The 25,928-nt window shown below is 43.9% G+C and overlaps 1 protein-coding gene across 1 annotated transcript in view; it reads left to right on the forward strand.

Moving 5' to 3' along the window:
- The window catches only part of PGBD5 (piggyBac transposable element derived 5), a 101,343-nt gene that overhangs the window by 40,864 nt on the left and 34,551 nt on the right, over positions 1-25,928 (forward strand). The window contains exons 2-3 of the mRNA XM_006267911.4: positions 5,459-5,886; positions 16,393-16,527. Of these exons, the coding sequence (XP_006267973.3) occupies positions 5,459-5,886; positions 16,393-16,527 (563 nt within the window). The remainder of the gene's footprint in view (positions 1-5,458; positions 5,887-16,392; positions 16,528-25,928) is intronic.

Raw genomic sequence — 25,928 nt, forward strand, 5'->3', positions numbered from 1 at the left:
CAGGGTTCACCCCCTGACCCCCACGCTGCTACCTTGCAGCGTGGAGAACACCTGAACATGCAGTATGTGGCACTGCAGAAGTGTCTGCAGCACCACATACTGAACAGCTGAGCTTGTCTGGATGTGGCTACAGGGTGCAACTGTGATTTACAAGATGAACCAAGAGATTTCAAACAGGAATCCAGAATTGATGTGTTGTGGTTTCCTGAGTTCTTTGCAACTGCTCTGTTATATTTCTGAAGTCAAAAATGAGTGAAAACTAAGAGCTGGCATTTTGTGAGCAGTGGCTTGAGGCTAACGAGTGGTGTCTTGAATCTAAAAAGACTGAGAGCCACTGCCTTATTTTTGGACAGTAGAACCGTATCCATCTTAACTCCTTGTTTTTAGTAGTAATTGAAAACCTTTCACCACTTACAATTTCCTGTTAGGTTACTACAGAGTATTGGGTGGTATTCGGTTTTGGTAAATTGGAAACAAAACAGTGCAGACTCAAAAAGGCTGAAGTATTTCACACTTAATATAAGTGTCCAATAGAATATAAATATAAATTAGATGTTTTTCCATAGGAAAAAAAAATCCTCCCCGTTTTTCCCTCTGAAATTTTTGGTGTCTGAGTGCTTAACTATGCAACTTTGACATTTATAGTGCCATTTTTGGTGGAGCTTATAAAACACTGAGGGTTTCTTGTAGGCTGTAATCAAATATCTTGGGCTTAACAGAGTTGGAGGCCAAAAACAAACACTATTTATATTTTATAACAAATATGGTCATGCCATATTGGCCCAAGTTTTTATATTTTTATTGCCATGTTCAAAAGAAGTGCTGAAATCCATGGTGTCCCAAACCATGCAAACAAAAAGTCTTTAACGAATTTCTGTCCCCAAACCCACAGAATTTCCTACATCTCTTCCACCCTTTGCTATGCATACTGAATCAGGATGCAAGTAGTTGTACAATGCAAGGGGAACCCATTTCTGTTGTTAAACAGAACTTTGAATGTTGAAGGTGCAGTCAAAAACCATTAGAAGAACCCAAGCATATCTACACATAGTAGGATGTGGGCAAAAACGTTAAGAGTCTCAGACCTAGAAAAGCTGGAATCCTTGGTCCTGTGCTCATGATTAGTAGTAGAAAATCCATAAACAGTCCTTGAAAATGGACTAAAACCCAGAGCTTACCTCTCCCACACAAGTGCCCTACCTTTTTCTCCCCTTCTCCTCCTCTTCCAGCTTTGCTTTGAGAGGCCAAAGATGCATTTTGTGAGTCTGATCCTTTCACTATCATAGGCTTGCTCAGAGCATGCCTGCTGGCTCAGAACCATCAGAAGACTTAGGGATGCTCACTTCCTGAACCTGAATTGCATGTGCGCACCAAGGAGACTGGGGCAGTTCTGGACACATGCAGAAGCAGAACTCAAGGTACCTACAGAGAATATAGGTACCTGCAGAGATAGGTGGCAGCTAAGTGGTTATTTTGGATCAGTTTCAGATTTGGGCAGCATAATTCAGAAACACAGTGGTTATGACTGGAACTCTGATATTAAAAGTTGAGCTGTTCTATAGACATAGAAACAGGGCAGTGAGGTAACACTGTATGCAAATGCTGTGGTAGGCTATTAAGTAATTGCATGGATAATAACAGTAAAACAACCTGTTTTGAGAGAGAATATTGCTAGGGGAAGCTAGCTTGAGTTTCAATGGTTGTAGAACTGTAACTCTGCTATAGACAACATGTACAGATTTGGATATGAGTAGAGACCCTCAGAATCCTACAGGAATTGTATTCTGGAAGACTTCAATCTTTTCCCGGGAGCATTGGAGTACAAATGCTACTAATAATGGGAGGGCCCAGATATCCCTGAGTGTGATAGGTGACAGGCTTCACCAAAGTCACTTTAATGAACAAGAGGTGAAATTATTTAAAACTTGGCTTTAGTAGTTAATGAGGATATGGTAAGAGAATGGGTTGAGTGATGATTAATTGATACAGTAAATTAAATGGAAAGATAAACACAAGTAGTTCTGACAAAGGACAAAGTCTGAAAATAAGGGAATTAGGGAAGTCACTTGGACTAAGGACAGACTTGAAATCAGAGGAGACCTGCAATTTCTTCATGTTAGAGCTGCTAAAACTATCAGGAATCTGTAGCCTAAACAAGTGGAGAAAAAAATGTAAGAACTTGCAAGCCTAACTGCACAAATGACCATCTTGAGATGAATATTGGGAAGAAAGAAAGAGCACAAGAAATGGAAAAAGGACTGATCAGCAAAAAAGGCTGCCTTAGAGGTCAGGAAGTGTCAAGAGAGTGAGACATACTAAAAGCCAGTGAGGTGCATCTTGCAAAGGATAGTTTAAATCTTTGATTATTTGAATACACAGGGCAATGCAAGTAGAGGGGCCACTATGCAGTGAGGATAGGGTAGAAATTTAAAGATAATTTAACTATGGACTAAAATTTAAGTAAGTACTTTGCCTCAGCTTTTGGCAAGTATGATTATGATTACTATGGGGTGGGGGGGAAGTTAGGATGGATAATAGAAGTAAGGGTATAGTCACAGAAATTATCATAACCAAAGTTGGAGAAAGCCTCAAGGAACTTAAAATCTTCAGGCTTGGAGACCAGTAATTTCCATCCTAGGACTCTGAAGGAACTGGTATGTGAAACCACGGATCCAGAAGCCAGATTTTAACAAATTAATCAGGGGGAGGCGGGGATATGAGAAATATAAAGCTAGGTCCATTTGGCCAATAAAGGCTTCTGAACACCAAAAGTTTATAGGATGGCTGCAGCTGATTTCATACATTAGTTTTTGTGGGGAGGGGTACTGTGTGTGTGCAAGAAACTGTAACTTGATGCAGAAAAATTGTTTTATTTTCCATCTGCAAAATTCATCTCTTTTTAAAAGTGAAATGCACCAAATTAAGAAATATGCAGAAAACACCATCATATTGCAAAGGTAATTTTCTGTGACCGTTTCTGGGCTGGTGTAAAATGTCCAAAGCTGGCCAGTTTAAGGCCCCGATCCTAAAGCTACATTCTATGCAGGTACAGTAGCTTGTGCTGCTGAATTGAATTGTAAGATTGGGACTTACATAGTTCATCGTATAACTGAAGAACAGTAAAAGTAATTTATGTATTTATGAAGGAGGGAAGGGGGAGGTGCTGCAGGCAGCTACAGGCCTTTTAGTCCTGTACCAAGGATTTGCAAGCCTTTAAAAGAAAATCTGAAGGAAAGAATAATTTGATCATGGAGTCATGGAAAATGAAATAAAGGGAAACACTGGTTTGCCAAATGTAGATAGTGCCAGGCCAATGAGCTCTTTATATATACTTAGTATAATGCCACATGGGAGATTGCTATTTAAACTTGTGTTAGGAATTAGTAGACAAATTGTAAGGTGGGTAAGGAATTTGTTAAAGGCAGTGCTGAAAGGGGAAGTATCAAGCTGGGAAGAGTTAACTAGAGAGTTTCTCGTTCTCAGTGTTGGGATGGATCTCATTATTAATATTTCCATTAACAACTCTTGACAAGGTCAGAGACGATATTTGGAGTCCAAAGGCATCAGGTCTAGAATACTGGGCTATTTATATAGAAAGAATGAGTGACTTTGTGAACTAAAATACAAGATGAGATTAAATTTGGTAGTACAGAATCCAAGGCCATGCCCAACTTCAACTATAAGCTGAGAAGTGATTAGTTGGAAGTGACTGAGGTGGGAAAGGACCTGGGATACTAGCTGATCATAAGATGACTAAGATGCCAATGTGATGCAGTCATGAAAAAGACAGGTGGATCCTGGAATGTGTTAGTTAAGAGAGGGAAATAATAATACCATTGTACAAGGCTGAGGTGAGGCCTCCCTCTGACATACTTAGGGATTTACCAAAATCATGGCAGAAGTGGGCTGGGCATCAGGTCCTTTAATCTTGCAGGTTCCTCCACACACACTCCTCCCTACTCACCCTACTACTTGTTGCTGACCGACCAGAAGGCAAAAACAATGCCATATTTAAAACCGCGGTTTTCATCTCCTTGCTGATTAGGAGTGAGTGGTGGGGCCCAATGCTGATTGGCAGTCGGGGCATGCAGGGCAACCTCGAAGATTAAAGGAGCTGCTGCACAGCCCACTTCCACCATGATTTCAGTAGGTCTCTAGACATATTATTTCTGATTCTGGTCTCCCATGTTTGAAAAGGCCAAGACAGGCTGTGTCATGGTCTAAAAACACACTGGGAAGTAAACAGCAGGGATAAAGAGGAGCTATTTAAGGACAATGTCAGCATATAAATGGGTATAAGTTTCCCATTGATGGATTTAGGTTGGAAATTAGAAGATTTTTAAATATTAGAGCAGTGAGGTCCTTAAACAGCATTCTAATCAGTGCAATAAGCAAGAAATCTACCTATTTTTAAAATGGAGCTCTCTAAGTGTATGAAAGGTGTTATACAATGTGGTGTGTACAGCAGCGGGGGATTGGACCCTGATCTAGGAGGTCCCTTAAGATCCTATGTTCCTAATTCCCCTAAGTCTTGTAGTTGGATCTCACCTTAACGTTCATTACAGTGATCAGCCTGCAACCCTTGTTTGTGCTTGTTTTGCTTGTTTTGGGTTTTTTTCTCAGAAGCTTGTGGTTTTGTTGATCAGAATAATTAGAGGGAGGGAAAGCAAGATTTATGATTTAAGATGAACGATACGTGAAGTAGGACACTTTACAGTAAAAAATGTATATAATGTAATGCTTTTTCCAAAGGGTGCTCTAATTTGTAATAGACCTCTCTGATTGTCCCTGGAATCAAAAGCCAATGTTACTTAGATTTGAGGGTGCAGGATCAGGTCTTAAAACAGGATGCTGAATAGTGCAACATAAACAACCATACATAAAAATCATGCTGGTTACATGCACTGGCAAAGAGGTAACTTGAGAGTTGCAAGGCTGGTGGGGGCAGTAGTTGGAGGAGACTTTGAAATCCAGTGTGACAAAGTGAATTCAAGTTTTAATTGTAGGAGAATCCTGTCATGTAGCATGGCTGTATGCTTGATCTTGGATTATGGCATTTGAGACACCACCTTAATCTAGCAGGCACTGACAAACTGGGCAGAATTCAAAGGAGCAACAACAGTTATCTGGGGGATGAGGAGGTTTGAGGGACTGATTAACCTTTGGAAAAGAGTAAGAATGTTTTATCTACCTGGTCAAAGGACTGAAATAGAAAACCCAATCTATGGATATGTGGAGGTTGTGCAGTGGGGCAAGGAGGTGTGGTAGGTTCTGAGAGCGCTTTTCCTTGGAAGCTGTTTATAAAACTCTAAATAATAGGACTTCGAGACTTTAGTTCAGTCTTGCTGTGCTACTGAGGTGAGGGGAACTGATTGAAATGAGATTGATTAGCTATCATTTTTGCTGCTGCAATGAAGAACTCATCAAAAATAAGATTTTTGTTCCACTTTTGTTCTAGGTCCAACCCGTAAAATGTCTCCAACTGCCAGTGTCATGGACTTTTTTCAGCTATTTGTCCCTGACAATGTACTAAAGAACATGGTGGTGCAAACCAATATGTATGCCAAGAAGTACCAGGAGAGATTTGGCAGTGATGATGCTTGGGTGGACGTCACACTAACCGAAATGAAAGCCTTCCTAGGCTACATGATATCAACGAGCATTCACCACTGTGAGTCTGTCCTCAGCATCTGGAGCAGTGGATTCTACAGCAACAAGAGCATAGCACTTATCATGACACAGACCCGGTTTGAGAAGATCCTGAAGTACTTCCACATTGTGGCCTTTCGCTCCAGCCAGACAACGCATGGCCTCTACAAAATCCAGCCGTTTCTGGACTCCTTACAGAATGGCTTCGACTCTACTTTTAGACCTTCTCAAACCCAGGTAAGAGTTGCCTTTTTTGGCTGTAAAAAAATGTAAGTATGGTATGACTAGGTTACGTACCAGTAAGGAGTAATAGTGAAACTGTCATGCCTATAGGCAACCATATTATGCTATGAAGACACACCATCCTTTAACTACTGCTGAACAAAAATGGCTCTGTCCTACATAAGGTGTTTGCCTTCTTTAACAGGAACCCAAATGTTGTGGGGCACTTTCAGCTCTTGAAAGAAAAGCTCAGCCATTCGGGGTTTAATCTTTTTCAGTTGATTTTTACTGGATGTGTTTACATGAGACTCTTTACCATGCATTAGACTAATCTAATGCGCATTAAAGCATCAGCATCTACACATACACAGCTATTACCATGAAGTAGATTAGTCTAATGTTCCATTTTCTAATACCTGTAAATACAGGTACTAAAAATCAGCTCATTAAATTAATGCACTAAAGTACGTGTGTAGATACTGACCGGGAGCAAATTGCTTCTGGTCAGCCTAGGCAGTAGGGGTCACAGGGAGTAGGGAGATCTGTCCCGGCTTGGCTGACACTACCTCCTAGCCACATGGAGATCAGGACCTGTCCTGATCTCCACATGGCTGGGAAAGATGTCCCGACTTGGTGGGAAACTGCCTTCCAGCCACATAAAGATTGGGACCCATCCCTGTCCCAGCTGCCTCCCAGACACGTGGAAATCAGCACAGTCTCCATCTCCACATGGCTGGGAGGCAACTGCCTGGCAGCCAGGACAGTTTTCCCCCACCCTGTAGAGATTGAGATCAGCCCCTGTGCCCCCTGCCAGCCCTGGGCTGGCACTTGGAGGGGAACCTGGAGCCCCCTTGGCTGCTGCAGGGAGGAGCAGAGCAGGACAGGAACAGCCGTAAACTGAATTGTTCCCTTCAGGACCAAATGTGCTCCTGATGGACGCATGTTCAGATGCATGCTGGGGTCTAGTTTAATGCACCTGAATTTTCTGTGCAGAAAATTCTGGCACATTAATTACACATGAAGACTAAATGTGATTAAAATGTGCTTACTCTTATGAGCACTGCCCTTCATAACACCTCCAACAAAACTGTCAGTAAAGTGTCAGAGGCAGAAGCCAGGTGAATTTTTCAGAACCCCAGGAAGGGACTTTAGACTTCTGGCACTGAACAAAAATCATATGATACTGAGGAACTGAGCATAGACATGCATGATGATATTTGTCTGACTATAGCTGAATAATATGATAACAAAATGAGTTGAGGAGAACAAGGAAATATAGTGTATGACTAGTTAAACAACTGTCCTTTGCACCTCCACCCATTGCACAGAATGTTAAAATAGCACCAATTCTGTGGGAAGATACTTACCTCTTTCAAAAATCTGAAATGGGAAGGGCAGCAAAACACATGCAATCTGAATTTTTCCTCTGTATACTTTTTGACCATGTTCATACTTTCAGGTTGTAAGCTGATCTGATACAGAGATCAGCAAAGGACAGCCCTTCTTATCTGCCCAACCCTTGCTATATAACTACACACCCTGGTATATTAGAAAAGATAAAGGACAGTCCTCTGAAAAGTGAGCTGTTAGCCATGACTAGAGACACAATACTAGACTAGATAGACCTGATCTGGTATGGCAATGCTTCTATGGATGTGCAGCTAAAAACAGGTAGAGCATAGTAGTAAATGGAGACTTGCCTACTTTGTGGAAGAGGAGGAGGAGAAAGCCAGCAAATCAGTATGGGTATAAAATTTAGGACAGTACAGTCACTTGCAGTCCAAATTTAAGTAGATTTGAGGTAGGAGGAACAAGGCAAGCACCTTCTCATCAGGTTGTGGAAAAAAATTCTGGTGACATTTCTGCAAGAGCAAAATGGCAAGGAAAGGCTGTCAGAATTAAGGTGTTCCTTAGGATAGATGTGGGTCTAATCCTTATTTGTGTTAATGTTGCTGTATTAGGGGTGAAGATTTTACATAATCTGAAGTAAACCCCCATAAGATTGGACTCCCGTGGGACACTTTAAAAGTTCAAATCCTATTGGAGTACAATATGAATTGTATGTTACATATCCCCCTCCCCTACCACACGTGGCTTGAACCAACATGCTAAAATAATCTGTGCTATCTTTACAGTGACTAAATGTCTGGATCCCTCTGGGTCATGTGCATGTGTGTGTGTGGTTTTTCCAGGGGGACTGTTTTTAAAGGACAATCAAACTGTGCTCCCTTTTCAGGCGTCATGTTGGCATTTTTATAAAGCATCCTTGAGGTGGATCAAGCTGAACACCAGACATCAAAGCACTGCATCAGACATAACTAGAGGAGACAGAGTTTTTAATTCTGCCACTAAAAATAGTTCAGCAGTTAGGAGAATAGGTGTCCTACTGGAGGATGTCCCTGATCTGATCCTAACACGTCCCAAGTGCTCTCATTCTCAGTGGAATCAATAGGGTTTTTCTCCAGCATCTCAAGAGACATTGCAAGTTGCCTGAGGCAACAGGGAAAACCTCTAACCCTACACATTTCTCAGAGTGCAGGGAATATGCTATGTCAAATATAGTGCCAGAATATAATGCCCAGGGGAAAATTTCTGTGCAATCAGATTAGTATTTGTGAAGAAAAATGGCTAGGAAAGGCTCACGCTGGTCGGCCGTTGGATTTGTCAGATCTGTAGCTATGATGCTACATATATCATTTATGATGATAAAAGTTGAATGCTAACTTTTATCAAGGATTCTTGGGAGCCTTGAGAAACTGTTCTGTGCACAGAGGCTATTGTAGCCACCATTCTGACACTTTTTTTTCTGGATGGTTTGTTGCTGTAGAGGCAGTCCAAGTAGTCAGTGTCCACTGGTTTTGATTTCACTGGAAAACTTTTAACAGAAAATTGTACCCAAGCTGTAATTTTTTAAAATCTAGATTTTGATGCAGTATCCCCAAACTGGGGGGAGGGGCCATATATGGTAACTGTGTAGTGCTTTGTTAGCTTAATTTGTGGCTAGTTCACACATAAATTATAATCTGATATAGCATGGGTATTGGGAAGCTTTTTTTCTTTAACTCAAAATGCAATAGCTCATACCTAAAAGTCCTGGGACAGATTACTGCTGTCATCCAGGGGCATCCATATTTATAATGAAAACCAGTAAGCTCCCCTAAACGCCTGTGTTTATGGTTGGCTTTTGCTAAAGGTCTGTTTCTGTCTTGAAATCCAGATAGGAATCCTCTTAAAAATGAGAACTAGATGGTTTTATGTGCCGTAGCGCTTGTGATATGGAAACCTCTTGCAAAAGAAGTTCACAAAAAGTATGTGGTAGAGGTGAGAGCAATCCCAGTATTTCAGAATGAAGTAAGCAAAAGTAGCAATCTAAGGTAGTCATCAAGGCTAAGCACAGACAGTCAGAAAGCCTGAGGCTGAATTGATTTAGTCTTTGCAGATTAGTTTAAGCTGCAAAAACTGAACCAATAAGCAAATGAACAGACATTTACTTTTGATTCAGGAAATGCAGCGACATGCCTTCAGTGACTCAAGCCAGAGGGTGCTACAGCATGGCTTTCTAGCAGATAGCCAGCATGGGCTGTGTTTGCTCCCTTTTCCCACTGTCCTTTAGATCTCTGGGATTTGCAGTCCAGAATCATAGCAGCAGGACTCTGCAGGGATGCTTATCACTTCCTCTTCCTGTTTCTAGATGCTTCTGGGATTCATAGTTCACAGTCACAGCCAGCAGTAAGTAATCAGGACAAGGCAGCTCTGCACTTGGGGGAAGGGAAGTTTAACCCCCCTTCCTGGACCCAAATTCCAGCAGTGGCTTACCGGGGGGGTGGGGAGGATGACAGTGAGCCAGCCAGTGAAGCCAGTGACCCAGCCCTCACTACTCCAGCTAGGGAGCAGAGGGGTGGGGCCAGCCCTGCTCTCTGGAGCACACAACACAGCCCAGCTCAGGGCTGCAAAGCATGCTGGGATGCTGGGGGACTGAGATTTAACTTGAACCAGGAAGGGGTCTGGGACCGAAGTTTCATAAACCGGTTTGAACTAAATCAGCTAAGTCTGATAATACATTCAACCAGGTTTATCTTAAATCAGTTTCAGCTGTTTTGAAACTGGTTTATGCACACTGACCAGTTTCTGATCACTTAAACCAGTTCATGTGTAACTTCTGTCCCTAGCCCTAATGATGAACCAAGTATACAACACACAGAAGGAAATCCTCATTTCCCAGAAGTTATGAGATCTGTGGCTTGTAGCTGAATAGCTCCTCTGGCTTCAGCTATTGTTTTAACCAAAGAGTAGTAGAGTACTCTTTTTGAAGGACAGAGGAATGTTCACAGCTTTCCATTGCTTCCCAGCAAATAGGTTGCCGCTTTTATCTGGAAAAAGGAAAGAGAGGGATTTGGAGGCTTGAGCATTGGGATAGGTGCTTCCTCTGTTTATCCCCTAGGTGCTAGTAACTTTAGGAATGGCTATGATGCTGTGTAGCTTGAAGGCAGGAAGACATCTGAAGGGGCACTCTAAAAAAAATGTATGGTATTAAATCCCAAGTTACCCAGGCCTGCAGCATTTGTCACAATGTCACATTCCCTGCTGCCTCAGGCCTCCCTGTTGACAATAGGGACAGGATTCGGGCTTACGCTCAAGAAGCATGAGCCCTTATTTGGCCACTTGTTAACAAGGTATTTGTGTTAGCTGTGAGCAGCACAGGAGTACTGTTGAGCTGTTTGGATTTGAATGTTTCTTCCTCCCCCACCTCCATTCCTTTGTTACAAATGCTTCACAGTATTAAGCAATAGCTAGTTTTAAAGTATAACAACAGAAAAATAAAGAAACAATCAAATCCCTACCTTCTTTTGCTTTTAAGAAAAGCCTGTCTTTAATTTGCAGATGCACTGGGCAAACAGCTCTCAGAATTTGTTAGCTTTCTGGTGCAGGGAGCATTCAAGTATAAGACCAGAAACAAGAGACTGATAGGGAAGGTGAAGGAAGCACCAGGAAACAATGAGGCAATATTGATGGGTGTGACAGAGGGCTTGTGTGTTATGACTACTGCCCAGTCACTCTCAAAGTTGTGTAGGCTTAACAGGGTTTTTAGGAGGATAATAGCTTGGCAGATATTTTCAGGGAGATTCTCCAGTGCTCAGAGTCTGAAAGTTAGAGTGGTGTAGCCAGGAGGATAGTAGGACTGAAAGGGGAGAGTGAGTTTTTAGCGGAGGAGGTCAGTATGGTTGCAGAATTTCCACCAGGGATGTACCACAGAACAAAAGCAGGGTTGGAGGTAAGTAGCAGATGGGGATGGGCAGGATGGACTCTGTGATATGGGTGGTGGGGAGGGCAAAGATGGAAGGATGGAGAGATGCATGGAGAGAACCAGACACTACAAATGGCGAGGGTTGAGAGCAGATGACAAGCTGTCAGTGTTGATGGATTGTAAGCTGAATGCCAGGACATAGGGGTGGGCACTTATGGGCCATTGAAAGAATACATGTCAGACAGTGAGGGAAAACTTGGCACGAAGGTGGCAGCGCTTGCTAAAGATCAAGAAGGTGTGGAGTGTCAGGGCTTGAACCCAGGTGGCAGGTCAGATGAAGTAAGTGTGAGGAGTCCTGCAACTGAGTGGTCGTCTGGTCACTAGCAGGAAAGCTGAAGCCAAAATGGATACCTTTGAGAGATTCTGAAGGGTAGGAGATGGAGCTAGGAGTTGGAGTCAGAGAGCACAGTGCAGAGGATGTGGGTGAGTGGCAGACAATGGCACTACAGAAGTCAGATGCACATGTGGCTCAAAAGAGAGAAGGGGGAGGCAGGAAAAGGAATGGAAAGGGGGAAGCCCAGCTCTCTCCATGACTGATCCACTGGAGGTAGCATAAGAGAGCAGCTGCATAGGCAGTGTCAGATGAAATGATCCAGGTCTGAGAGCCAGGAGCCAGAGGGAGTGAGATATACCAGGCCTGTGAACATCTGGGATCCACTATCAGTGGCCTGGGCACTCCAGAGACAGTCAGGGGATTGATTGAATGTGAAGTTAGAAAGGGTTGCACCAGAAAATGGGAGAGGTGGAAGCATGAGGATGGAAGGAGGAGAATGTTAGGGCAAATGTCTCCAGAGGTGAGGTGGGTACAATGTGAATTTAGGATTTAGCTGTTGGGAGAAGCAGGAAGATCAGGATGCAGAGAGGAGGAGCAGGCCTTGCTGGTGGAAGATTGAGGGTGACAGAGAAATGGAGATATATAAGGAGGAAGGTGGATATGTTGATGCAGAAGAGGGATGTGCTGACAGTCATGGGCAGTGGAAGATGGACACACTTACGAAAAAATAGTAGAGCTCTACAGATATTGTTGGTGCAGTCCTGGCCCTATAAGTAGCCAGGATGCACTGCTTTCCCTTACTGGGGAGGAGGCAGATAGTGACCAAGCTGCAACACAACCTGGGTCTCACAAGGAAAAAGAGGGGCATCCTGAGAGCAGAGCAGCTTCCTGGTAGTTATGCAACTCCCTCTTTTCAGGTAGCTGGGGTATGCTGCCCTACCCCTACAAAGGAGAAAGCAGCAGGGAAGAGTTGAAGCTTATTACATGTTTGCGAAGTGGTTTGAGATATTCAAATGTGAGGAGCTGTAGAAATGCAAAACTTTTAATTAAATTGTAATTTTAAAAGGAGGAAGAGGGTTCTGTCCAGATGGCATAGCAATGCAGGAGGTATCCTGGCCCTCTCAGCTTCAGTAACAAGCAGATTTTGTATACCTGTAGCTACATTGCTGTATGTAAATGCGTACGCTTGAATAGTCCTGTGAATGTGTCATGAGCCTTAAGAGCTGGAGTGTGTACACATGAAAGTGTACAGCAGCCACCACCATATAGAGGGCATGTACGTCTGCTCCAAGTCGAAGGACTGCTGTTTTAACACCTTCTCACATCTGAGAGGCAAACAGCTGCCTGTGAGTGACTCTAACCCAGGGGCAGGCAATTATTTTGGGCAGAGGGCCGCTTACTGAGTTTCAGCAAGCCATCAACGGCCGCATGACAAGCAACCCAGGGCAGATTAATATTAATTTTCTAAATTTTTTTAAGGGCCCCATGGGCCAGATAGAATGTCCTGGCAGGCCACATCTGGCCCCCGGGCCGCATTTTGCCCACTCCTGCTCTAAACACTGGTGTGACATGCTTCTGTACGTGCATAGAGCATCCATCCTCAGTGCAGCAGCAAAATGGCAGGAAATTCCCCTGACTTTCATCATTGGGTGCCTGTAAGTTAGGAACACAAGTTAAGTAGCTGCAGATGCAGGATCCATTCAGAGCAACAAATGTCTTTGCACCCACTTCAGTGGACTTTGGATCCACCCCTGTGTAACTGTTTGCCTGACTTGGTAGGTACACAACTAGGCATGTTTGCATTTGAAACACCTGAGACCCATAATGACAAGGATACCTTTGTACTGGGAAGCTCTGGAGAACTCAACCTTAATACAGAACAAACAGATCAAAGAAGGCCAATGTAAACAGAAAGAAGAAATGGATGGGCAAGGAAGCCCATGTGATGAGACCAGAAGTAAGAGTGACTTGACTGGAAAAAATAGTAAGAGATAGTAGGGCAGCGATAGAGTCGCCATCATTTAAAAAATGATTGCTAAAGCAGACAGACACTTGTATTTGGTAACTAGGATTAGCTGTTTGCCATCCCGTAATAAAAGATTTGTGCAGCTGTTTTGGCCCAGATCAAGCGTAGTCTATGCTTACTCGGCAAGGGAAACACTGTGACCACAGAGGTGGTCTTTCTAGCCGCACCAGGGAGAGCTACTCTCCTGGCATGGGGATAGTATCTTCCAAGGTAATGTATAGTAAACCTCGCACTTTGCTGCTGGAGTGGGAAGGTCTTGCCTTTAAGTCCCCTTTATGGAAATGAGACTTCTCCCTGGCTTGACCTTGGGGCCTTATGGCTGAGGGCAAGCAAAATTCGGGGACATCCAAACCAAGTCTCCGGGCTTGGGCCTGCAAGTAGGATGCCTGCCAAAGATTTTGGAAACATATGAAGCCCCAGAAGAGGGTGAAGGATGTTTGTTTGTTTGTAGTAGGGCCACTTATGGTTCTGAACTGACTCTCAGGTGACTAGAATGAGAAACACATTCCCTAAGCGCATTGTGCCTTAGTACTTTCACACTACACTTTTAGTGTAGTTATCAACATTTGTTTCATAGTTTCATAGATGCTAGGTGCTGGAAGGGACCTTACAGATCATCAGGCCCAGTCCCCCTCCACTTGGGCAGAAAAGACTGTTAGAATCAAATGACCCCCAACAAGATGGGTGTCAAGATGCTTTTTAAAGATCACCAGGGTGGGTGACTGTACCACCTCCGTGGGGAGCCTGTTCTAAGTCCTCGTTACTTGACTTGTAAAGTTTTTCCTTATGTCTAGCCTGAAGCGATCCTCAGTCAGCTTGTGCCCATTATTTCTTGTTCTCTCCTGGCCCTGATGTACACCTTTGATATACTTATAGGCTGCCACCAAGTCTCCACTGAGTCTTCTCTTCTCCAGGCTGAACAGTCCCAAGTCTTTCAGCCTCTCCTCATATGACCTGGTCTCAAGGCCTCTAATCATGCGCATGGCCCTCCTTTGGACTCTCTCAAACTACTCCACACCCTTCCTGAAGTGCAGTGCCCAGACCTGAACGCAGAACTCCAGCTGCAGTCTCATCAAGGCCAAGTAGAGCGGGAGGATGACATCCTTGGCCTTGCTCAAGATGCCTCGGTAGATGCATGCCAGTGTTTGATTAGCTCTGTCAGCTATGGCACTGCATTGGTGGCTCATGTTCATTTTATTGTCTATTGGGACACCCAGGTTTCGTTTAGATGTGGTGCTAGCAAGTGTAGCACTGCCGAGCCTGTAAGTGTTGTGGATTATTTCTCCCCAGATGGAACATTTTGCATTTCTCCATATTAAACAACATCAGGTTGAGGTCCGCCCACCTCGTGAGTATGTCCAGGTCAGCCTGGATTGCCAGCCTGCCTTCAAGCATGACCATGCTACCCCATAGTTTGGTGTTGTCAGCAAACTTTGCTAGTTTGCTTTTATTACCCGAATCCAAATAATTGATCAGCATGTTAAAAAGCGCTGGTCTGAGTGCTGAACCCTGAGGGACACCACTGGTCACCCTCCGCCATGATGACTCGGTTCTATCAATCAATACTCTCTGGGTCCTACCACGAAGCAGTTACGTAGCCACTAGGCCGTAAAGTAGTCAAGGCCACATTTTTTTCCAATTTTTTTCATGAGGACTTCATGGGAGACCAGGTGAAAGGCCTTTTTGAAGTCCAGGTATATAACATCAATATAATTTCCCCCATCCAGGTGGTGTGTAACCTGATCATAGAAGGAAATGAGGTTGGTTTGGCATGACCTGCCCATAATGGAGCCATGTTGGCTATCCTTCAGAATACTGCCTTCTGCTAGCCTGTCTGTAATGGATTCTTTGATAATTTTCTCCAGGATTTTACCAGGGATTGAGGTCAAACTGACTGACCTGCAATTTCCCGGGTCCTCCTTTCTCCCTTTCTTAAAGCTAGGTACCACACTGGCCTTCTTCAAATCTTCTGGGATCTTTCCCAAGTGCCACAAATCTTCAAATAACTTTGCCATCGGGTGCATGATGACATTGGCTAGTTTTTTTAGCCCCCTTGGGTATAGTTCATCTGGTCCTGCTGGCTTGTAGATATTTAGCCTTTGTAGGTGCTCCCCTGCAAGATCGATGCCAACTATGGGGGTGTGGTCACCCCCACCATGATCATCCTGTATCCTGTCAAGCAACAGCCATTCCATTTTATTAATTAGGGGCCCTATGGTTCCTTTTTTTTTTTCTCTCTGACTTCCTAAATATCTAAAGAAGGACTTTTTGTTGTCCTTGATTCCGGTTGCCAATCTGTATTCAGTTTGTGCTTTTGCTAAGTACTTCTCTTTGGTAGTTATTCCTGACTTCAATCCTTCCTAGGCTTCTTTTTTTAATTTCAGGAGGTCCATGACTCCTCTGTTGAGCCAAGGGGGTCTCCCAGCCATTTTGCTGCCTTTTTTACGAATGGGAATGGACTTCCTTTGAGCTTTTAGGATTGTTTCCTTGAGGAACACCCACTCTTCTTCTACCCCTGTCCTCATTGGACCATGGTCCCACAGGGCCTCACCAACCAGTCCCCTAAGCTTATGGAAGTCAGCTTTCCCAAAATCAAGGATTTCTACTTTACTGGTCAATTTCCCTGACATACGGTAGATGGGGAAAACAATCATCTAGTGGTCGCTGTCACCCAGTTTCCCTTCGATCCTTAGGTTGCTCACTAGATCATTCCCTTTGGCCCCTTTGTGTGTGTTTTGACTTGAGCTAGAGGGAAGGACTACGAAGTAGCATTTTCTCATGTAGAGTGGCAAATGCAATCACAACACAGATCATATGAAACTATGAACTATACCCTACCAACTTTGAAACTATATTAATTCAGAAGCATATGCAGCACAGTTCCTTACAAAAGTAATGTACCCATTTTGCTCACAGGTACTTCATGAGCCACTGATTGATGAAGACCCAATCTTCATTGCCACATGCACAGAGAGAGAGCTACGCAAAAGGAAAAAGCGGAAATTCAGCTTGTGGGTCCGGCAGTGTTCGTCTACTGGCTTCATCTGTCAGGTAGGTTCTACACTGGTCTCAGGCCAGATCCTAGCAAACAGGCACATATGTTAAAAGGTACCTTTATTTAGCCTCCACAGTGGCCACAAGATTAAATGAGCTGTGGGGACTGAACCAGGCCTGTGACCCATGCAGATGGTAACTCCACAACAGATTTGAGTGTTGTTTATAGTGCCTTCAAGAAAGTTTGCAATGCCTTGCCAATGCAATGTCTGTTCCGTGGTTTAACAGGAGGTTTTCTGTCTCTAGAGTTATAATATCCATCTGGCTGCCAGTCCCCTAAACTCATTTGAAAAAGGTCAAAACATAGCAATGAAGAACAGCCATGTATACATTACAAGTGTATCTCAGCATCTAGGTACCAGGACTCTTGTCCTTTCATGGGATCATTTATTTCCAAACATAACACTGCACATACAAGCTGGTTTAAGCTGTAGCTGTGTCCTAGAATTGAGGGGCAGCATCCAGACGGCATTATGTGAAAGACATCCGTAGATTCTTCCATGACAGCCCCATCAAAACAACATTGGGCACTAGAAGATGAAGACAGCACATGAATCTGAGCAGCAATGCCTCTTATGTGGTCTATTCATATAGCATTGAGGGCTGGATCTCTTCATTTGTAGCATCTGCAATACCGCCGTATTCTCCAGATTTTATTTTATAAATCTGACTTTTTCTAGTGCTGAAGATGTGTGCACCAACATGTGCGCACTGCATTTTTTTGTGAGGGGAAGAGGAAGCAGACAAGGATCCAGCCTCTAGGGTGAGTGCTGGGCATTTTTTGAAATCTCCAGCCCATATCCCTCAGTCTAGATGAGGCATTAGTAACCTACAGCCCACAGGCCAGAAGGTCTGATCTGTTCTGCATTTTATTCATGACATGCTGATCCCCTGCTACCGCCTAGCTTTTAGACCCATTCTTTTAACTAACAGTCTACTAGCCCCCTGTTGCCCCTCTGTCCCTGCTCATTTTTCAGGGGAGACTTCCTTAGGGGGCAAGAGAGCAGCCTTCTGCACAGAGCAGGGATGGCTGAAGTGGCAACAAGGGATTGGAAGCCTGCAGATGTGTCTGGGTGGAAAAGACTGGCCCACTGTTAGAAAAGGTTGCTGACCCCCCAGGGTTGAATCCAAAGGGATACTGTGGCGTAGTCACCCTCTTCCCATGCTGTGGAGTAGCGTCTGGGAACTTTTTTTAAGTCCCCAAATCAGGTAAGAATTCCATGTTCCCCCATCCTTGTTATGTTCTCTTCCACTTTTTTCTCAGCAGCCCCTCTCTTCTCATTTTCTCTTCTCCCACCCACTGCTGAAGCTGTCCCTAGATGCAGTGGTGGTGAGGGATGGGTTCCTTCTTCCTGCCCAATCCCCTCAGTTGTTCCCTTCCAGCCTGGGAGCAGGCACAGGGAGGAGGATCCTGCCTGTTGTCACCGCTGTTGCTGTCCTCAGCTGAGCCTGGCTCTACTTGAGCTGGGCTGCACAGTGAGGGGGAGGGCAGGAGTGACTCTGGAGCTCCTCCTGCTCCCAGGGCTGCACGGGGGAGCTGGGCAGAAGTGGATGGGGGAGGGGAAGTGCTGTTGAGCATGGAGGGGGAGCTGAGAATGAGGGTGGTAGGACCTTATTACCTGATTCAGGGACTTAAAGTCTGCAGCTGCTTCTCCCTTGGTATGGTCCTCTCATCATGGTGGGGGTGGGAGGTGGAATGGGGCTGCTGCCTCTCCTGTAGTGCTGCTGGTTGCTGTTCCAGTGCCACCTTCATAAAATCCTGGATCCTCCCGTGCCGACCCCTGCTCTACATTACTTGAGTAGCTCTCTACAAAAGCATTTTTTTTCTTTTAGTTACCTAAAAAGGAGGAATTTTTGTTTTATATGATTCAAGGAGATGGAAGAAATGTAGTTATACTTCTAATGCACAGACTTTATAGCACCAGCTTTCTCTGTCATAGGTAGGCTTATGTTGTGTCTCTTGAAAGTTTCCATGCTCAAGATATTTGGAAGGTTGCTGGAAATAGAGCATTGTATTTGGTCCCTAAGGGGAACTCTGCCTGTCCTACATGCTGCTTCCTACTGAAGGATAATAGCTATAGCAAAAATGAAGTTTACAAAGCTATCCAGAGGGAAACATTGCAGACATGCCAGGGATTTCAGATAGTGAGCTGTAATTGGTTTGAATACCCTACCCCTGACCCTTCTCCATTAGTGTATTATTTTAAATGGACAAAGTCAACAGGAGTGAAGGACAGTACCCCCATACTTCACAGGATTGCACCAGAAGGAAATTGACTGTCATGCTTGACTTGCATCCAGATCACAAGAACTTTAACCCTTTTGCTTTCCGTGATTTGATTCATTGCCATTTTCATGCAGAAATGATCAGATGAGAGGGCTGTTAGAAAGGAGTAGCCATGAACATTCAGGAACACTAATATTCATCTCAAATGGGGGGTGAGGGGGTATCTTTTTTAGAAAAACAGTAGGCTTTTATTCAACATTTTCATTTACCCCTTCAGCACATTCACAAAGGCCTTGTAAAAGCCAAAACATTTGTTTGGTGACTGCCTGCTGTTCTGTGAAAAAGTAAAACAGTAATTTATTTAATGTATCAAAAAGAGGCTTTCACTGAGCTTCAAATAAAGAGATAATTGATCTAAATAAGAGTATTCCCCCTCTTCACCCATCTCCACACACACCCTGTAAAACTGCCAGGATCAAAACAAAACAAAAGCCTGTTGCTTGATAATTAACGGGTGATCATACATCCTCCTGTGTACACTCTAAAAAGCAGCTTACACATGTTAGTGAATGTAGAATGAAATCTAGTAAAACCAAGAGACTAAATCCCTTCCTCACCCCAATACAGTAATTTCTGCAGGAACTTTGGCCATTTAATTTAGGGCAGAATTTAGTACTAAACATATTTTAGTAATGTGAATGTAATTCAGCTTGCAGAAGCCTAACAAAAGAATTGGTTAGCCTAGGAAGGTTTGCAGTCATTTTCTGTCAGCTTTCTCAAATCAGTTTGAAGCTTTTTCATGGAATAATTTTTGTGAATAATTCTTGGCCTGTGGCTCAATATTATTGCTAATATTGAATATTGAAAATTTGAGCTGTTTGATTCTCCCCTGAATGGAAGAGCAGGCCTTTGAATTGGATTTTGGTGAAAATACCTGTATTCAGTATTTACTTGCTACAGATACTCAGCTTTTTATAGCTTGATGTTTGGACAACAGCCTTGCCACCAAATTGATTCATGGAGTGTACTTGTGGCTCTCAACACGTTCCTATACATTACAGTACTGGCTCAGCACTATATCTATCCTATGCTAGAATAACTCAATTCTGCCATTGACAATTAAGTCCATGCTTGGCAACAAACTTCCACTTTGAATCGCAGGTCTGCCTCAATTTCCTCAGCAAAACCCCAGTTTTTAGCTATTGTGACTTTCTTCCCTCCGCTCCTCTCTCTCTCATAGACCTATGGGGTTTTGAATCAAGGAAGGGTGAACTTCTTTTGTATTTAAATAAATAGATTTCTACAGTGGCCCAGAACTCAAAAAAGGTTTAGTTTAAAGGCTTCTAAAAATAGATTGCCTTCCCTTACTGTATTTATTTTTCATCTCGTATGTTTAAAAAAATCTAAAACTGCTTTCATAAGTTCTACTGGGCAAAAGGCATACTCTTTGCAAACATTCAGTGGCCATACACAGTTGCTGCAAGCGTGCTATCAATCTGATTTCTTTTTGTATCGGTTAAAGTCATGTTTTGATAGAGAAGGAGAGTGTGTGCTTGGTTAAGTTCCCTTGTCACTTTTAAGCATCTCACTTTTTAAAAATCTAGTCCCTCCATTTGAATGTCATTATTATAATAAAGTAACATTTGCAGCCATCTCCAATGTTGTGGCTATTTCCATGTTGCACACCAAACTTGCTTTATAGCGATGTAAACCATCCAGTGCAGATCCTTCTACTCCAAAAGTAAAGTCCTACCACCATGAGTAAAAGAAGGAAACCTAAGCGATACATAACACAGATAAGTCATATGGGGTGGATCTAGTACTGAACACTGGTGCATATACATACTAGCTCAGTGATTCTCAATCAGGGTGCCATAGCACCATAGGGTGCCTTGAGATCCTTTCAAGTGTGCTGCAACGTGCTACAAATTGTTGGTACTGTTATGTGTGCAAGCATGATTCATAAGATAAACCCAAAGAGATCAAATAGGAATTCAGCGTTAAAAAACATGTCGACCTGTTGTGTTCCAAGTTCTTTGCAACTGAAGAATTGGTGTATTATTTTTCTGTAGTCAGAAAAACAAGCGAAAGCTAAAAACTGGCTTTCTTCAAGGACATTTTAAATCTAACAAAGGGTGCCTTGAGTCTAAAAAGGTTGAGAAACACTGCACTAGCTAACCCCTCTCAGCATTGACTCTCTTGCTGCTGTTGAGGATAATTAACATTTGCAAAGTGCTTGGAGAACTTCTGGTAGAAAGCATTAAGGAAGTGTGAATGATTAGCAGCACTATTATAGTTTCCAATTAGTCCAACTATTATACTGCAGAATGGATTTGTCTCCCCTTAGGAATGCTAGACTTGTAGTAGACAAGGTTCTTTGCGTAAATCTGATCTCTCTTATTATTGGACCAACTAAATAAACTTGTAGTAAGAGCTCCAAGGCTGACTTTTGAGCTGGGTTCTATTATCTGACCTACAAGTTGAGCCAGTGAGCTGCCTCCCCACTACATTTTCCTCTATATTTACTGCCACTGAGATTTGTTTTTCAAACCAAGACTGTAATATCTTAATTGCAGTTTACCCAACCAGTAATTTAGAAGGGTTTTCTTCTTTAACGTAGGGATTTTGCTGTGTAAGTCTGGCTCTTTAAATCAAAATTCCACATGTTTCTTTGATTTCCCTCTCCCTTGATTCCTCTCCCTTTCAAAATGTCCTGGGGTATCTTGCTTAAAACATCTGCACAAGTTTAAACAAGTAATAGGTCTCTCTAGCAATCCTGACACAGCTACATGCTTCTTGGTGGAACTTCCTGAAAATTTCTAACAGAGACTAGGGAAGCTTTTTCTCCTGGTAGGATGCTTCAGGCTTTATCTTTCTTTTTGCCATTCCAGTCACAGGAAATGACTGAGTATAAATGCCAGCTGAAATTGGCCAGTAAGTACGTGGGGAGGAAAGGGAATAGAGTTATTGGCTCTCCTAATTTATTTGGATAAAACACTAACTACAATATAGGCAAACACTTCATATTCCCATTTTTGCAGATGGGGAAAGAGGGGCAGAGATGTAGTCATTTGTTATTTATTAGATCAGTGGTTCTCAATCTTTTTAGGTGCGAGGAACCTCTCATTAAACGCAAGGCACCCCTCAGAAAATGCAAGGTCTTAGCTTTCACTCATTTTTTTTAAACAACAAAAAAGTAATAAAGCAATTCTTCTGTCGCAAAGAAGTCAAGAAGACCACAACAGGGCAGGATGTTTTTAACACCATGGATTCCTGTTTGAAAAGTCTTGGTTTATCCTATGAATCATGTGAGTACACCTACCGGTGACGTGTGGTACACCACAGCATTCTCAAAAGCTTCTCAAGGCACCCCAAGGTGTCAGGGCACCCTGGTTGAGAATCACTGTATTAGACCACGTTGTCTTGACACTACTTGGATTCTTGCAGAATCTCTCACTTGTTGGTATAACTTTTCTTTTCCACTACAATGTAAAAGGCCTGTTTTGTATTAAATGCTGCTGTTCAGTCTTGATTCCAGTTTGGGTAATTACAATCTTTCCTTCCGTCTTTCTGTAATTTAAAAAAATTAGGAATCATTTCCAGAGCTCAGAAAACATCAATACTAGGGGAAATTGGCAAGGCACAATGATAAACTTATTTTGCTATCATCACACAATACAGCATATAAATTCATTCAATCTCTTGTTAAGCCTTAATTGATTTACCAGTTCTGCTTTGGAAGAAGGAGAAAAATAAGCCTGTGGTGAGTTTTGTTTCTCAAGGTCAGAGGTGCAGGAGAGTTAACCACCTGTCTGTTTGTTAAATCACACTGTTAAAAAAACAGTTGGCTTTCCATCATGTTTAAGTTCTGTGTAGAGGTTAGTTCTTTTTTTTTTTTTTTTTTTTAAATGGTGCCTTGTTAGTTTCATATAGAGATACACTGATACATCGGTCCTATTATTGGATTGGTACTGATATAAAGAAAACTGGGGCCAATAATTTGGCCCATGCTGCATGCAGCCACAGTGCAGCACTCAAGCAGCAAGGAGCAGAGCCGGCAGCGCGGAGAGCTGCCCCCAGCTGGTAAGTCTGGTGTGGTGTAAGCGGGGGGGGGAACACAGGGGCAGGCACTACCCAGGTGGGGCAGACTGTGGGGCCCGAGCCGTGGCTTGTGGAGGTGTGGCTCCCACCGCTGCTTGTACCTGGGAGAGCACAGGGAGGCGGTTGCCCCCTGGGTCTGTGTGGGGCAGGCTGCAACCAGAGCTGCGTGGGGCTCTTCTCGGTGGGGACTGGGCTGGGAGTGGGTGTCACTGGCACTGGGAGGATGCTGCATCCTCCCCAGATTTTGCTGTTGCTCCGCTCCCAGTGCTACTGCCGCCAGCCACCCAGCACAGCCCCAGCTCTTCTCTCCTTATGAGCCATGGCTCTGCTCCCCCCACCCCCCCCGGGCAGTGCCTGTCCCTGCCCCCTTCCTCACTGTAGGGGACATTGATCTGCCTGCCCCACACCCCTTCCCTCTCCCCTCCCCTTCCACTCCACTGGATTTACCAGCTGGAGGCAGCTGTATCAGAAATTGAATCGGTAACGGCTGATATGCCTCCTTAAATATCGGCTGTCAGTATCGGCACCAAAAATCTTTATTGGTGCACCCCTAGCTTCATAGGTTTAAAAAAAAAAAAGGAGATGGAATGGCATAGATCTAGTTTTATATCATTGAAAGTATTCTCCAATTCTGTCTGTCAGACAGAAAGGTTACCAAGTCTGGCTAGCTTCATCTTGGTCCCATTTAAAGAATGTTTTCACGCACTACCCTCTTCCCCTTTAGCCATCCAGTACTATTTGGCCTTTGAGATCAGCAAACACAGAAGTGCATCGCAAACATTTAATTAAAACAGGGTTTTAAAAAAATATAATCCACTTGCCAGTTCAGTAGGAGGGAAGCTTCCTTGGGTGAGCAGAGGACCAGAGAAAACAATTTCTGCAGAACATGAATGTCACATTCCTAGCTTTTATGGGAAGGGAATATAAATTTTAAAATGTGAACCAGTGTATTGCTGTTCCTAAGCCCACATCCAGTCCCAGGGTCTGTTCTGCTGCCACCCTTTCCCTAAGCCACGCCATAGTGAAATAATAACACTTTAAGAACTACATTGTCAGATACTTATTCACAACATGAGGACATTGGTATTCTAGGCAAAAATCTTACTAGGGATGCTTCTCTGCTTTGGCACAGGAAATCAGATGCTGGAGCAATTTTACAGAGGAGGCAGTTATTAACAGTAGAGAAAAGGGAAGGGAAAGAAGGTGAGACTCTGCCTCTTTCAAAAAAAAGTCTAGTACAGGAGCTTCAGTCCTGGACCAAGATCCCATTGTGCTAAATGCTGTACACGCAGCTTTCTGCGGCAGGATCTGTATTTGTTCTGACAGTCTGAGCGCATCTACAAGAGACTTGTTAATGCGCATTACGGGCATGTGTCTACATGTGCATGCCCTTAATGCACATTAACTTAGGCTAACCATGCCTACATTTGATACCTGCAAGTGATTAGTTAATGTGCATTAATGCACATGTAGACATGACCCAGCACTAACTTTTTAGCACTGGGTCTGCCCTGCCACTAGGGCACCAGAATGAGCTCAGGCCCCCTAGACCCTCCCCCCCGCCCCAAGCCCTCCACACTGGGCTTGAAGACCCAAAATATTGTTTTACCCTTATAAATGCTGTTTTTTTTTTTATTGTTGATGGGTGGAGAGGGAGGGGAGAGGGGGTTCTGTTTGAGTGGGGGAGGGGGGATGGATGGGGGTGGGTATTGTGAGGGTAATAAAGTTTTTTTTGCGTCACCCATGTAAGTATCCTCAGAGTGGTGCTTCGGGTGGGCAGGGGGTATGTGGGCAGCAGGGAAGGTGGGCTGGAGTGGGGAGTACAGGAGGAGGGGATCCGGCAGGGCCTCCTGCAGCTAGTGCCCTGGCCTCAGCTGGCAGGTGTGTGGCTGTCCTGGTGCCTGGGCAGGTTGGAGCCTGCTGGGACCAGCAGGGCCAGCACCATGGCCAGCAGGAGTACAGAGCTGGTCATTGCTGCCAGGGGCCAGGCTGAAGCAGCAGGGTGCTGGGTGTTGCTGGCAGTGGCAGGGGCTGGAGCAGGCCTGGTGCAGGAAGGAAGGGTGAGCAAGGCGAGAGCTGCCATGTCCTGCCCCTGCAATGGGCATGCGGCTTCTGGGCATGAAAGGGGCTGGCCAGGGGTCAGTTCCCCAGATGGCTGCCACATGGTGGCAGGTGGCTTTGGTTTCACCATGACTGCCAAGTGCTGGCAGTCATGTGGCTGGAGGCTGGTGCTCTCCACAGTAGCCACAAGACTGCAGGGACTTGGGACTAACTTTAGTCCCAAGTCGCTGCACATGTAGAGACCTGCTAAAAATTGCATAATGCACATTAGCTGAATACATTAAATTTAGTTGCGTTTAAATGCACATGTAGATGCGCGCTTAATGTACAAGAGAGCGGAGGTAGAGCACAAAGAAATGATGAGACCTCAGTAGTCAACATGTTGCAGTAATTGAGATGCAAGATAAGGGCCTGGATGGATAGGAAAGGCTGTCAGTTGCATTTTATGCAGACAGTCTACAAGACTGGGGCATAGCCTGGATGTAAGGGCCTAGAAAGGCCAGAGCCTACGATAATGTCCAAATTGTGGATATAAATGACAAGGAGGAGGATGTCCATGATGACGTAAAAAAAGGAAGACTTTGTAGGTGGGGGAATTAAGAGCTCTGATTTAGCCATATTGAGCTTGAGGTGACCCCTTGGCAGCTATCAAGAGATAAGGAGATAGGCAGAGACTTCAGTTTGGACACAGACAAATAGATGTGGGACAGAGGGATAAATCAGTAAGTCATCAACCCAAAAAGGGCAGCCAAATTTGTGTTGGCAGAGAAGAGATCCAAAGACAGAGCCTTGAGGAAGCCCCTGCAGAAGGTTGAAAGGGTGGTAATGAGGAACTCCAGAGGAAACCCATTGAGATTGGGAAGAGGATCATGCACAAAAAGAAGAAATTTCAAGAAGAACATGATGGTATGGCAGGAGGAGGAGTGTATACTGATTTTGAGCACTGGTTAGGAAGAAGTTATTACAGACTTTCACAGGAATGGTTTCAGTTGAGTGCAGGGGGCAGAAT

Source organism: Alligator mississippiensis, chromosome 1 (assembly GCF_030867095.1).
Source record: "Alligator mississippiensis isolate rAllMis1 chromosome 1, rAllMis1, whole genome shotgun sequence".
Lineage (NCBI taxonomy): Eukaryota > Metazoa > Chordata > Crocodylia > Alligatoridae > Alligator > Alligator mississippiensis.